The sequence below is a fragment of the Oenanthe melanoleuca genome, chromosome 2, assembly GCF_029582105.1.
Source record: "Oenanthe melanoleuca isolate GR-GAL-2019-014 chromosome 2, OMel1.0, whole genome shotgun sequence".
NCBI classification, from domain to species: domain Eukaryota; kingdom Metazoa; phylum Chordata; class Aves; order Passeriformes; family Muscicapidae; genus Oenanthe; species Oenanthe melanoleuca.
The window spans coordinates 47,159,104-47,172,024 of record NC_079335.1 but is presented as its reverse complement, the minus strand read 5'-3'; the positions used below and the strand labels follow the sequence as shown (position 1 = coordinate 47,172,024).

Sequence of the window (12,921 nt, the reverse complement as noted above, 5' to 3'; positions counted from 1 at the left end):
AAGTGACAGAACTAGATCAAATGGCCTCAGGTTGTGACAGGGGAGGTTTGGGTTGGATATCAGGAATAATCGCCTCCCTGAAAGGGCTGCCAAGCATTGGGACAGGGAAGTGGTGGAGTCACCAACTCTGGAAGCGTTCAAAGCATGTGCGGACGTGGCCCGTGGGGAGGTGTTTTGGTGGCGGGCCGGGCAGTGCTGGGTTAGCTGCTGGGTTAGCTGCTGGGTTAGCTGCTGGGTTAGCTGCTGGGCTCGGAGGAAGCACTCCGGAGATGTTTCCCAGCCCAAGGCGCTCCAGGGCCCGCCCCGCCGCGCCGCCCGTGGCTCCCGCGCTCCTCCCTCTTCCCGCCGTGAGGGCGGGCGCCATGGCGTCATCGGCGCGCGCCCGCAGCGCCGCCCGCCCGCCCGGGAACATGTCGCCGCCGCTCTTCAGCCTGCCCGAGGCGCGGCTCCGCTTCACGGTGAGCCTCCCCCGCCTCCCCGCTGCCTTCCCTCCGTTCCCCCAGCTTTCCCTCCGTCCCTGCCGCTCGGACGGCGGCCGGCCGGGGAGCTGCGGCGGCCGGGCTGTGCCTCGGCGCCTCCGGGCCCGCGGCCCTGCTGCTCCTTTCTGGAGCGCTGAGCGCGGCCGGGGTGCGGCGGAGTGCGAGTGGGAGTGAGGGCGGGCTGCACGCCGGCTCGGCCGAGGGGGGATGAGTCTTCAGGTTAGCGAAAATTAATGTCAAAGACAATTAAAGTGTGGCGTGCCACCCCGCCGCAAAGCGTCCGGGTTTATTACACGTCTCTGTGTCTCTGCTGAAGGATGCTTTTGCTTTCCCAGGGCTGGGGGGCTGCGTGCGTACCCAGGCCTCTGGATCCCGGCGTTTGCGACCCAGCTTGGCAGGCAGGAGGGATTTGCTCGAGGCACAAGCACTCGATTCTGTCACAGGAAATAGTAATTTTTAGACCATCTTTTTAGCAGGAGTCGTGTGCTTTTCAATATCTTCATAAACGCAGAACTTGCAGGGATCCTATGCAAGCTTGTAGGAGACAGAAAATTGGGTGGAGTTGAAGACAGAGAGGCTCTTGGAAACATGATGCGATTTTTGGGGCTGTCCATGCAGGGCCAGGTGTGGGCTCGATGATCCTTGTGGGTCCCTTCCCTCAGAATATTCTGTGATCTGTGTCCCAAACCACAGTGACCACCTGAAGTTGTGGGTGTGACACGTGAGACAATGACAGATCCAGTGTTGGTCACAAGAGCGTGATCCTCTGTGTATCCTTTAGAAATGTTGTTTTCACCACACTGTTAGTCCAGGTTTGAGGTGTGATGCTCATTTCCAATGTGTTTGTTATTTGCCCTTCTTGTTACAAAGTTCTCTCTGTAAACTAACACCTGGTGTGTGGCAGAAAGATTCCTTAGTATTTCTGTCCGCTGTCAGAGGAAGGAGGAAGATCGTTTTGATTTTTTACTGGTGTTCTATCTTTTCTTTCTTTGCATTTTGGTAGACATCCACCAGAGAGGCTCTGATAAACAAAAGCATCAAGCCGTTGTTGAATGCATTTAACCAAGTTCCTGGAAGGTAAGTAAAGGCCACTTGATTTTTTTTAAAAAGTGCCTGTTTAGATAACTTTTGGTAATCTTGTGCCTGAAGGTTTTTCCTAACTAAGGTTGGAATGTTTATATTTGCAGTGAAAATGAAAAGAAGTGTACCTTGGATCAAGCTTTTAGAGTTGTTGTAGAAGAAGAAATAGTAAGTACTTTAAACTGCTGAAGTTTATCTCTTGTTGAACCTCAAATTTCTATTAGCAGGCCAGTATGTCAGTGTAACAGTAACTTACTTTAGTAATAAAACATTTTATTAAAAACAAGAACTATATAATCGTGAGATAATTGAGATTAAATAAAGATAATTTCAGGGAGATTGGTAGACTCTTCTATTTTACAGACATCACACTATGGTGAGAGCTGTTGTCTGAGCCATTTCTAGCAGTTCTTTGTAATGCTTATGAAAGTCTGCTACATCTTAAAATTCTAATTCATAAATATGCATTGTTCAATAACTGTACTTTAAGAGTGGGTGGAATGGGTAGGTTTGGAGTAGATGTCAGAAAGGAATCCTTCACTATGAGGGTGGTGAAGCACTGGAACAAGTTGTCCCGAGATGCTGTGGATGCCCCATCCCTGGAAAGGATCAAGGTCAGGTTGGATGCAGCTTTCAGCAGCCTGGTCTAGTGAGAGGTGTCTCTGCCCCGGCAGGGGGGTTTGAACAATGACATCTTTTGTCCTCCTCAGATCCAAACTGTTTTGTGATTTGTTACTGATATGTAACAAAGCTGCTTTTTAGCTGAAAGAAATGATGAAATGAGTCAAATAATATCTGATCAAATAATATTTGAACGAAGTCTGAATGTGGAATATTAATTTTCAGAGGTAAATGACTCTCTGTGCGTTTAGGTCTTTAGTGGCTGGAAGCAGTCAGGAAAGTCAATAAAAACTTACTACAGTTAACTGATAGGTCAGAATTTCATAGATTGTTTAGGGAAGTTGAATGTCAATATTTGTTTTAAATATGCCTACTTGGAAACAAGAATTTTAGTTTTGTTAGATACATTATAGTCCGACTAGAGAATTTCAACACTGTTTTCTTTGTTTAGATAAACAAAGCTCCATGTGAGAATCTCCTGGCAATTATCTCTCTTGCTATTAATGGAGTCACAGAAGGTGAGCATCTCTATTTCAAATCTATTGGCAGTTCTAGGGAACATTTAGGGGAATTTTAAAATCTTGATTTCTGTAAGTCATCTAGTGTGGTTACCTTTGGTGATATGTGGCTCTTATGCTAGTGGTTAGTAAGCTTGGGTTTGCTTCAGAAGAGAAATTAAGTATAATATAATTAAATTTGGTTATATATATGACATTTGTGTTGGAGTCTTTTGTTGTTAATAAAGAAAGATGAATGGGTTTGGTTGCAGCATGATTAGCAGTTTCTTTGTCCAGCACTCAAAAATGATTAGAAGTTTCTCATCATAATTTTGGAGATGAGACCACTGAAGCAGAGAGGTAAAATGACTTGGCAGAGGCAGAAACAACATCTGGATATCTGTGTTCATCTCCTGTCAGTATATGGCTGATTTTTTAGATACTTGACTCTGTTTCAATAGCAGATTGTGTCAGAAATCAGTGTGATGATTTCTTCTGAAGTGGCTTTTGCTCTCTTCCTTTTGTTTATTTGTTCACATTCTTTATTCGCTCACATTCTTCATCAAAAGTTGTTGTAGTAAGTATATGTCAGCTACACATATGTTATATGAGCTGTAGAGTAACAAGAACTGTGCCATGAGGAATGCAGGCACTGCCTACAGAGCATGGGTGGATGGACTTGGAGCACTGTTCTAGTGGTGCTTGAAAGGCTCTCAGGCTTCATGGGTGTGTGTAGTGGTACCAACTGTGGATTTAGAAATCTGAAAGAGTTCACTTGCAGTCTGCAAAACGATTTGACATTGTTTCAGACTTTGAGGTCATTAGAACAGTGATTTTTTTAATATTTGTTGTATGTTAGTGCAAAGCTTTTGCAAATCTCGTTTGAGTATGTGTAGAAATAGCTTTAATGAAAGTTAACATTTTTGCCAAGTTCCAAATCTGTTAGGATTTGTAGGAATTCAGAAGAATGTCTTTATTCTACTTTTTTGATAAAATGTCCTTCAAGTGTAATGCATTTATTTGTTCTGTATTTCAGTTCAAATTTGTTGAGTAAAAGATTCCCTGTTCCTCATAGGTATCTGCACTGCATCAACTCCTTTTGTGCTTTTGGGGGATGTTCTGGATTGCCTCCCTTTGGATCAGTGTGACAAAATTTTCACTTTTGTGGAGAAAAATGTTGCTACGTGGAAATCGGTGGGTATTTTTGAAAACGTTACATCATTTGGCCAAAGCTTTTGTCTACAAGAGCCATTTTAATGAACAGAATTTAACTGTCTTTGTAGCTAGCACACAAGTGTCAAAAACTCCAGAGACAGCACCTGAAAAGCTTTCTACTGTCTCAGTGTTTTCCTAGCCTGGAGTTTCTAACTAGAACCTACTCCCATAGTCATTCAGGCTGGTTTGTTTCAGGTAACATTATGGCCCCCCCATTTGATATATTCACAAACTGTTGTTTATTGCTAATTGAAGTATTTATCAATTTCTCTTTCCAGATCACAGCATTGTGAACACTGTAAATCTTATTTGTGTGCTTTTTGTTTGTATGAATAATACATAGAATAATAAAGGAAATGAGTGTAAAAATTAGTGCATTCCAAGAAAAAGAAGTGAATGGTGCTCTTACAGTTCATTGTCACACATGGTTTTTCTTTATGAAAGCTGGATGTAAATGTGTTTTATGCTTTCTTGGAATTTGTGGGACTTGCCTTTTAACCTGCCTGTTGTGGCAAGGAAGACTCAAATTTGGAGTTATCTGTAGGAGTAGTGTGTAGGACTCATACTTACTCATATCTTGTGATTGGATTAAATCTGCTCAAGAAGGTTTTATGATCTCTTAATGTTCTACATATCTTTACTCTGTTTCAGAACACATTTTACTCTGCAGGGAAAAATTACTTGCTACGCATGTGCAATGGTGAGTGGTGTTTTTCAGGGAGGAGGGAGCAGTATTAAAGAACTTCTCTCTCAGCAAATGAAAATTAATTTAATAATTACATTTAAATTCAAATGTGTTCAATAAGTAATAAAGTTAAAAGGTGCATCACTCTTGCTTATTAATGTAAAAGTAATTCAGACCTCAGGGAGCTCTCTTCATTAGTGGAGATCATTATAAAAGAATATTATTCCTCAGCACTGACAAGGCCTGTATCCAAGGCTATATTTGAGTAGGATTCATTCAAAAAATTATTTTTTATTGTTGTTGAAGGTATTAGGAGAATTGGCAGAATGCATTTGAAAGAAATATGTCTGGTCAGAGGGAGTCACTGGCATTTGAATTTCATTAGCTCTGTGGGTCATGTAATTAGCAAGTCTTGAATTCTGTTACGTGAGAAATGAAAAGAGGGGTAAATACTAATATTCTTTATTTTTTACAATGTTTAGACCTCCTAAGAAGATTATCTAAGTCACAAAACACAGTTTTTTGTGGAAGAATTCAGCTATTCTTGGCTAGGTTATTTCCACTTTCAGAAAAGTCAGGTGAGACTTTTGCATTTCATCACACTTAATATCGAGACTAAATAAACTGAATCTTTTAAGTTTATGATGGTTGCAGACCAAATCACTTTGCACTTGTATCCTAGTTCTTATGTGTGTCCTTGACATTGTGACGTATTTGCTTGGATTTCAATTGTAAATTTTGAATGCTCTGAGAATTGAGTATCAGCATTTCTTAAAGAGACTTGGGAACTTCACAGCTTTTAAGACTTTTTGTTTTTCACAGGGCTTAACCTACAGAGCCAGTTTAACTTGGAGAATGTCACTGTTTTCAATACCAATGAACATGAGAGCACTCTGGGACAGAAGGTGAAATTTCCTATGTCATTTTTCACTGATTCTGCCTTAAACTTGTAAGATTGTTTGTATAAAAAGTCTTTGGGGCTGTAGATTTGTCATTTGGTTGTCCTTCTGCCAGACCAAGCTGTTGTTTTGGGAATAGGCATGTCATCTCTGCACTCTGAGAGGAAAGATGGGTTTGATTGTGAGGAATGAACACTGTCATTTACTGTGCAAAGTTTTCCCCACAGTATGCAGAGATCAGAGCTGTCTCTTCAGCTTTTTTCAGGAGAAGTGAGGCTACCATTGCATTAAGACAGGAATTTGTTGCACATATTGCAGTAATAATAGTTCAGAGATGTTTTGAGTTACCAGCTTAAGCTTTCTGATCTAATATGTAATTGAATGTTTACAGTAAACAACAGTCTGAGAACTCTGTGCAAACTGTAGTGACATTTGTATAACAATTAAATAATTTTCTCCTATTTAGCACACTGAGGAGAGGGAAGAAGGTATGGATGTGGAAGAAGGTGAAATGGGAGATGATGAAGCACCGACAAGCTGGTAAGCTGACAGAAATCTAAAAGCTGAAGCAAATCTTTATAAAGTGAAAGGAAAAAAGCTGTTTGGGAAATATCTTTGAATGTTGGGGTCCAAATTCGCCTCATCTCCTGCCCTCTGAAGATTAGATGTATCTAATCAGTGAAGACTCCTGTCAATGTCTTAATTACTTAAGTTGTCTGGAAGACAGAGATGTACAGATTTGAAAAAGTTGATTACCCTGGCTAAGAACCACTCTGGTTTTGATGGTTTTCCAAATTCCCTTCACAAAACTTGTTGTGATAAGATGTATTCAGGAGTTTTGAGTATATGCTTAAGGAGAAAGCTCCTTCATGCCACAAATAGTGATAAACTCCTAAGATCCCTTTTGTGTACTATTTCTACTTTTATGGCAAGAAAGTAACAATAGACGGAATGGAAAACTCTTACAAGGACAAATTCTGAGTTACAGATTTCTCTGTGACAGTTGACTACTGACTCATTAATTTACTTCCAAAATGAATTATATTTTCTGGGATTGTGCATTCTGGAGTGAAATCGAATATAATATATTGCTTTTCAGTATGTTTTTTTTCTTCATTATTTTTCCACAGTTCCATTCCAATAGATTATAACCTGTATAGAAAATTCTGGTCACTTCAAGATTATTTTAGAAATCCTGTGCAGTGCTATGAGAAGGTGTCATGGAAAACCTTTCTTAAGGTAATCTGAGTTCGTGCTTTCAACTGTTCAGCCTAAGTAAAGGTCATTGTTTACACGAGTAGCAGCGACTGCATAAGCACGGAACAGTTCAAAGGCTCAAACTGCTGGAAAATGATGGTGCATGCAGAAATGCATTTTGCTCTTTTCTAAAGTGAGCCTTTTTCAGTAAATGAGTTGTTGTGTTAAAATGTACAGTAAACCCCCAAGGTATGTCAATATCAGAAATACTTCTTATGTTGCAACAGTGCCTGAAGTACCTTTTTCGTGTTTTACCAGCTGCAAAAGGCAGAAATTGTGGGTTTGGGTGAGATTTTATCCCGAGAAGATAAATAGTTCTATCTAATCCTAGCTCTTATTTTTGAGTAGTCATATTGAAGCCAGTGGGATCCTAAAGAAACTATTCCTGATTTCTAACTAAGCATATCTCCTTGTAGAAGCAATGACTTGAATGTCCCCTTCAGCCAACTGTTTCTGTTTTGTTTGGTATAAATATTGATGAGGATTTATTGCTAGGGTACTCTTTCTTCATAATTTGCCATCCAGTATTTATTTAATTCAAAGAAGCTTAGTGGGTTTTTTTAATCTTCATTCTCTGTGTTTTAGTAATAAGAGGTGGCATCTACTCTGACATCCTAATATAAATCTTACTTACGATGTACACTAATGGGGTCCAAAAAAAAAAAATACCCACAAAAAACTACCACAGGTGCTGTTCAGAAACTGATCAAGGCCAGACTTTAGTCTTACAAATGAAATTTTTTACTGTAGCACTGTCCAGCCTTTTTTCTTCGTGATGTCTAAACAACAAAGCACTGTTCACAATACAAAATGTTATTTTCCTTAGCATGCTGTAAATATTCCATACGACTAAATGTTCTGACATGGTAACGCTTTCACTTCATTTGTGGTGTTCTGAGAGGTCCTACACATAGGTAACAAGTGGGTTGTTTCAATGGGCTGATAGATTTACAGAGTATTTTACTTGCTTGGCTTTAAGTCTGCTAATGTTCAGTATTGTTTTCATGTGGTAAATAACTCTGTTTTATAGTACTCAGAAGAAGTTTTGGCTGTTTTCAAAAGTTACAAATTGGATGACACTCAGGCTTCCCGAAAAAAGTTGGAAGAACTAAAAACAGGAGGAGAACATGTATATTTTGCAAAGTTCCTAACCAGTGAAAAGGTATGTGGTTTCCCTTCTAGAATGCCAGACTGATTGAGGTTGGAAGGAAGCTATGTCTGGTTCAGCCTCCCTCCTCAAAAGTTCTCAGCTGGAGCAGTTGATCAGCACTATGTCCAGTCAAGACTCCACAGTTTTTCTGGGTATCCCATTACACTGTTTGGCCACTTTATTTATATAGATTTATTCTATTCCTTTTTCTATTTTATTCTTTGTGGGTTGCCTCTGTTAATTAATGACTCAGGGGCTTCTATTTCTGGAATAAGAGTTTTCAGTAAAGCTGTTGTTTGTTTATTTGATTTAATTTCTAATGTAGCCTTTACAAATATAAGTTTAAAAAGAGTAAATATTTAAACATCTGTTACTTTTTTGTTGTTTAGCTGATGGATTTACAACTGAGTGACAGTAATTTCCGCCGTCACATCTTGTTGCAGTACCTAATACTATTTCAGTATCTAAAGGGACAAGTCAAATTTAAAAGGTAATGTGGAAATATTTTGTGTTTTGAGGATGGGGAACCAGGAACTTGGAGATAAACCGAAGTACTTAAAATAGTTTGCCTACTTACTCTGAGGTTGTGGAGCTTGGAGCTTTGCATTGGTAAATACAGGGTATGGCTGGAGTTATTTTACAGCAGGAAAGCAGAGGTCTCATTTGTTTCTCTGTTTTTCTGCCTGATTCTTTGCCCTCTCTTGCTCTAGCATTCATTTGCCTTGCTCAAAATTGTGCCATTTACTATACAGCAAAAACCCAATCTGCTCATCTTTGCAGAGTAAATTTTCTGCCAAGTTGGTGAGTTGTGGGGTCTCAGAGAAGTAGAGGCCATTAAAACTTGCTAACAGCGAGTGCCAGCCGTGAGAGGGAAGGAGACTCTCCTTGGCAGCACCAAGTTGTTAGACCAGTGCAGGGTACTTGTGTGTGGCATCATTTTGAATCTATACTGAGTCTGCATCTTGGCATTGGTCGCTGTTTTATTTTTTCTTAGTGTACTGCAGAACTCTGTCTAAAATGGCAAGAAGTAACAATGGTGATTGTTGCTTTTATAAATTAATGGGATACAACCAAACCCCATCTGTTCCTAGTCTCTAACGTTATTCTGAAGAAAATCCCGTCTCTGTTCATTTCTGGTGCCCTGGGCCATATGTAAACATAATAATTAACATCCTTAACAAGGCAGCTGTCTCCCACCTGCTGTATATTGCATTTTATAAACAGCTCTCAAAGAACTCTGTAACTAGGTTAGGATCATTATCCTAATTCTACAGATTATTTATCAAGGCAGTCTAGTGGCTGAGGAGGAATGGAATTCAGGTCTTGTGAATTCCAGTTCAGTCCTTTTGAGGTGACAGTCATTTCAATGTCAATGCATTAAAATGTTCATTATAAACAGTCACTTACTGGTGGTCAAGGATGGCATGAGTTACAAATGGTGTCGTATAACACTTGGTGAGTGGTTCTGAGGAAAATCTTCTCATTGTGTTTTGGTCCAACATCAAAGTGTGATCTTGAATCACTCAAATGGGTTTCCTGTTGGGTGAATCTATACTTTGAAAGTATAGTCCCCAAGCACATCTAATTAATTCCACAAACTAACAAATTGTCAGTCCCTGGGACCACAGCAGATCACATTCAAAGCACTTTCCTCAGATCCCCTCTAACACCCCTCAGAAGGTGTATGGTGTAAATTATGTGTCCTCAGCACACTTTCTGATGTGTTGTTTTGTTTTCCAATTCCAGTTCAAACTACGTTCTAACAGATGAACAGTCTCTTTGGATTGAAGATACTACAAAAGCAGTTTACCAGGTTGGTACAGTATCCATTTCATAAAAATTACATGGAAAAATATTAAGCATGTAATAATGTATTAGCCACCTTTGAAGCAGTAACCACGATTTTCTCTGGAGTTTTTTCCCTACATATTCTGCTGCAGATATAATGCAAAAAGTTCATCTTCTTTTCTCCCATTTATAGCTTCTTTCAGAAAATCCTCCAGATGGAGAAAGATTCTCTAAAATGGTAGAGGTGAGTATTTTGATGCCTGCCTAAACAAAGTCTATATAGCACATAAAAAAGCAGTTTCAGCTTAAACTAGCTTTTGGAACACACCTGCTGTATCTAAGTGAACTTTTACTTCATCCCAGTAAAAAAAAAAAGGTCATATAATGTCTTTTTATTTTGTAGTCATATTTTATCGCATGTTTTCATTAATACTCTTTTCTTCCTTTTTCTGGGAAGGAACAGAAATATGCCTGTATGTGCATGTGTACCTACAGGACAATGGGTTATTGGAAAGCAAAAAATATTTTAAAGTTTTTCCAGATGGGAGTCCTGTGCCCAAAAACATGGAAATAAAATACAAGTGAAATTAATAAAAACCCAAGAAGTCTTTTTGCTTTTCTTTTTTGCTTTACTTTGACTGCATCTATTTTCTTGTCTGGACCAGGGGAAATAAAGCCTTTCCCACAATTTTTGAAGAGAGGAGGTACACTGTTTTTGAGTAAATTAAACCAGTTGCCTAAGATTAAATTGATGATCTTCAAGATAGTGACTGAAACACACAACCTAGAACAGAATTTTCTGCTTAATTTTAATAGCTCAGTTTAAAACTTTGGGGTCGAGTCTGAAAGTGCTTATGACCCTAATAATGTGCAATACTTTCTGTGTTTCTACAGCATATATTAAATACTGAAGAAAACTGGAACTCATGGAAAAATGAGGGCTGCCCAAGCTTTGTGAAAGAAAGGTAACTGTGCTGTGAAACAGAAGCTTTCTGCTGCTTGTTTGAAATCATGGTTGCACTTCAGAATATGGTACCCATGGTGCATATGTGTGTTAGCCACTCACACAGCTTGGAAATCTGTACAGTTGCCTGTCCCTTCAGTGAATGCAGGCTCTTGCCTGACTTTTCCATATATCCTTTTGGATTGCCTCTAATGAAGCCCTTGGCATTATGGCTCAGGCAGGACAGCATACCTGGAGTTTGTGTAACAGTTCTCTTATGCAATTTATTTATTAGTTTGCCACTTGATGGTGATCACTCACTTACCTTAATGGAAATGACAATTAGATGGCTTTCACCACTGAAAGTTTCCTGTGTTATTAGTTACTAACTAGTGGCAAAACTCCATGTGTCTACTTGACTATCTTGAGAGGATGATCAAACATTTTTCTTGCACCCTGTTTCATTGTACACATGTACTGTGGCCTCTTTGTGGTAAGGAGCATCTGGGCCATTATCTCTTTGGAGATTTCCTTTTATTGGAGAGATAAGGTGCAGCCATCTCTTCAAGGTTTAAGGTGTTTGCAGAAAAAGAAGAAGGGGGTCTGTTAGAAGAGAAAAATTACTATTGTAATTTTTGTATTGAAAAATTACTATTGTGGAGAAGCAGAATTATGAAAATTGACTTTTATAAATATTCTGTCTCCTTTAGATCTCATCCAGAGTTTCAGCTTGGGTAGGTCTTGCCCTAACTTCGTTGCTCTGGGATCTCCATTCTCTGATTCCATTAAATCAGGTGGAGCTGGGGAAAGAGACCTTGCAATCATAGAGCTGATGATCCCAGCAGCAGGGTAGATCATGTGCTGCTGGCACTAATGTGATTTGCTTCCTTCTCTTTATTGGGACTCTGGTAGACCTTTACATTTTTGAGTCAACTAATTTTGGTGTCTGGCAGAATCCTTTCCTTATCTCTATTTTGCCTTCTCTCTCTTCTTCCCCGCTGCCTCCTTCCACTCTTGGGCTCACTGTCCTTTCATTATGACTTGATTTGGCACCATCTCAAGGTGAAAGGTGAAGGTGAAATAGCTTTTTTTGTTCTTGAGATATTACTGGTTTGATGCTAAAGAGCATCTTTTTATTTATTTTTTTTTTAGACCTCCTGATTCAAAGCCAATGAGACCTGTGAGGAAGAGGCCAGCTCCAGAGGACTTCCTAGGAAAAGGATCAAGCAAAAAAATCCTTATGGGGAAGTATGTTGGGTTCTCTTTCCTTTATGGAATTTCTGGGTTTGGGTTGGTTAGTTGGTGTGGGGGGTTTTGTATTTGAGGTTTTTTTTTTCCCTCTGCTGTTTTTTTCTATACAACAATTTTCAAACATCCTTACTTTGGAACTGCCAAAGAACAGACAAAGAATATATCATTCTTTTAAAACTTGCAGTAGGTTTTCTTTCCTTGTAAAAGATCCTTTCTTTATATCTTTTAAATCTTTTTTTAGATCCCTTTAAAACAGTCCATCAGTGTGAAATGGTAGAATGGTGAACATAAACAATGCGTGTTTATGCTTTCCTTTTCAGTGAGGAACTGACCCGCCTTTGGAATTTATGTCCTGATAACATGGAAGCCTGTAAATCTGAGAGTAGGTAGGTAAAAACAGGTGTGTCATTGTCTAAAGCTAACTAATTAGCACTCTAATTAGAGAGTTACAAAATAGGCATAAGGAAGATGTACAAGATGATCTCAGGAGGTGTGCATTTCACACCTTCTTGAGTGAGGGTGGTTGTATGAATCTTTGCCTTGAAATTTTACAGTTTTCTTCACTTCTTTGAGTGTTTATGCTGTCAGTAATTTTCATTGCTTAGTAAAGTAAAATCTTGAGCTGAAAACCAGATGAAAACTCCCCTTTTGTCGAGCATGATTGTATCATTAATTACCTTATTTAATGAATGAAGATTGCCAAGTCTGGCTCTGATGAAGTTAGCATGCTACTTGGCTATGATTTTTGAGCGGACCTGTGCTTTAAACAATGCTAGATAAGAGGAAATTTGCTACCAGGCATTGTTCCAGCACATTACCATTAGAAAAATGCAATTATTGGTTGTCCTTTATGCTCACACAATTGTAGGAAATACTTAAAGTGTACTCTGCTGAAGTGTACACAACTTTCTTTGTTATAGATACCAAAATTTCTTTTACTGTGCATGATACAGATAAGAAAACTTGGAGAAGGAATGGGACAGTTCCCAGAGAGAACTCTGCTAGTAGAGGCTGTAAAGTCTGGTTGCCTGGGGAGAGGTGTTGGCTATGCAGATA

General features: G+C 39.3%; 1 protein-coding gene across 2 annotated transcripts in view; it reads left to right on the top strand.

The window, feature by feature from the left end:
* Positions 1-347: 347 nt before the first annotated feature.
* The window catches only part of THOC1 (THO complex subunit 1), a 22,161-nt gene continuing 9,587 nt past the window's right edge, over positions 348-12,921 (top strand). Inside the window, exons 1-18 of one of the 2 annotated variants that reach the window (XM_056485882.1) lie at positions 351-458; positions 1,483-1,556; positions 1,667-1,727; positions 2,632-2,698; positions 3,753-3,871; positions 4,544-4,592; positions 5,060-5,155; positions 5,400-5,482; positions 5,943-6,016; positions 6,607-6,715; positions 7,764-7,895; positions 8,273-8,373; positions 9,630-9,696; positions 9,865-9,915; positions 10,566-10,636; positions 11,325-11,348; positions 11,767-11,862; positions 12,186-12,251. In XM_056485882.1, the coding sequence (XP_056341857.1) occupies positions 363-458; positions 1,483-1,556; positions 1,667-1,727; positions 2,632-2,698; positions 3,753-3,871; positions 4,544-4,592; positions 5,060-5,155; positions 5,400-5,482; positions 5,943-6,016; positions 6,607-6,715; positions 7,764-7,895; positions 8,273-8,373; positions 9,630-9,696; positions 9,865-9,915; positions 10,566-10,636; positions 11,325-11,348; positions 11,767-11,862; positions 12,186-12,251 (1,436 nt within the window). In that variant the 5' untranslated portion in view covers positions 351-362. Of the gene's footprint in view, positions 459-1,482; positions 1,557-1,666; positions 1,728-2,631; positions 2,699-3,752; positions 3,872-4,543; positions 4,593-5,059; positions 5,156-5,399; positions 5,483-5,942; positions 6,017-6,606; positions 6,716-7,763; positions 7,896-8,272; positions 8,374-9,629; positions 9,697-9,864; positions 9,916-10,565; positions 10,637-11,324; positions 11,349-11,766; positions 11,863-12,185; positions 12,252-12,921 lie in introns of both variants that reach the window. The other variant, XM_056485883.1, reaches the window with a different exon arrangement.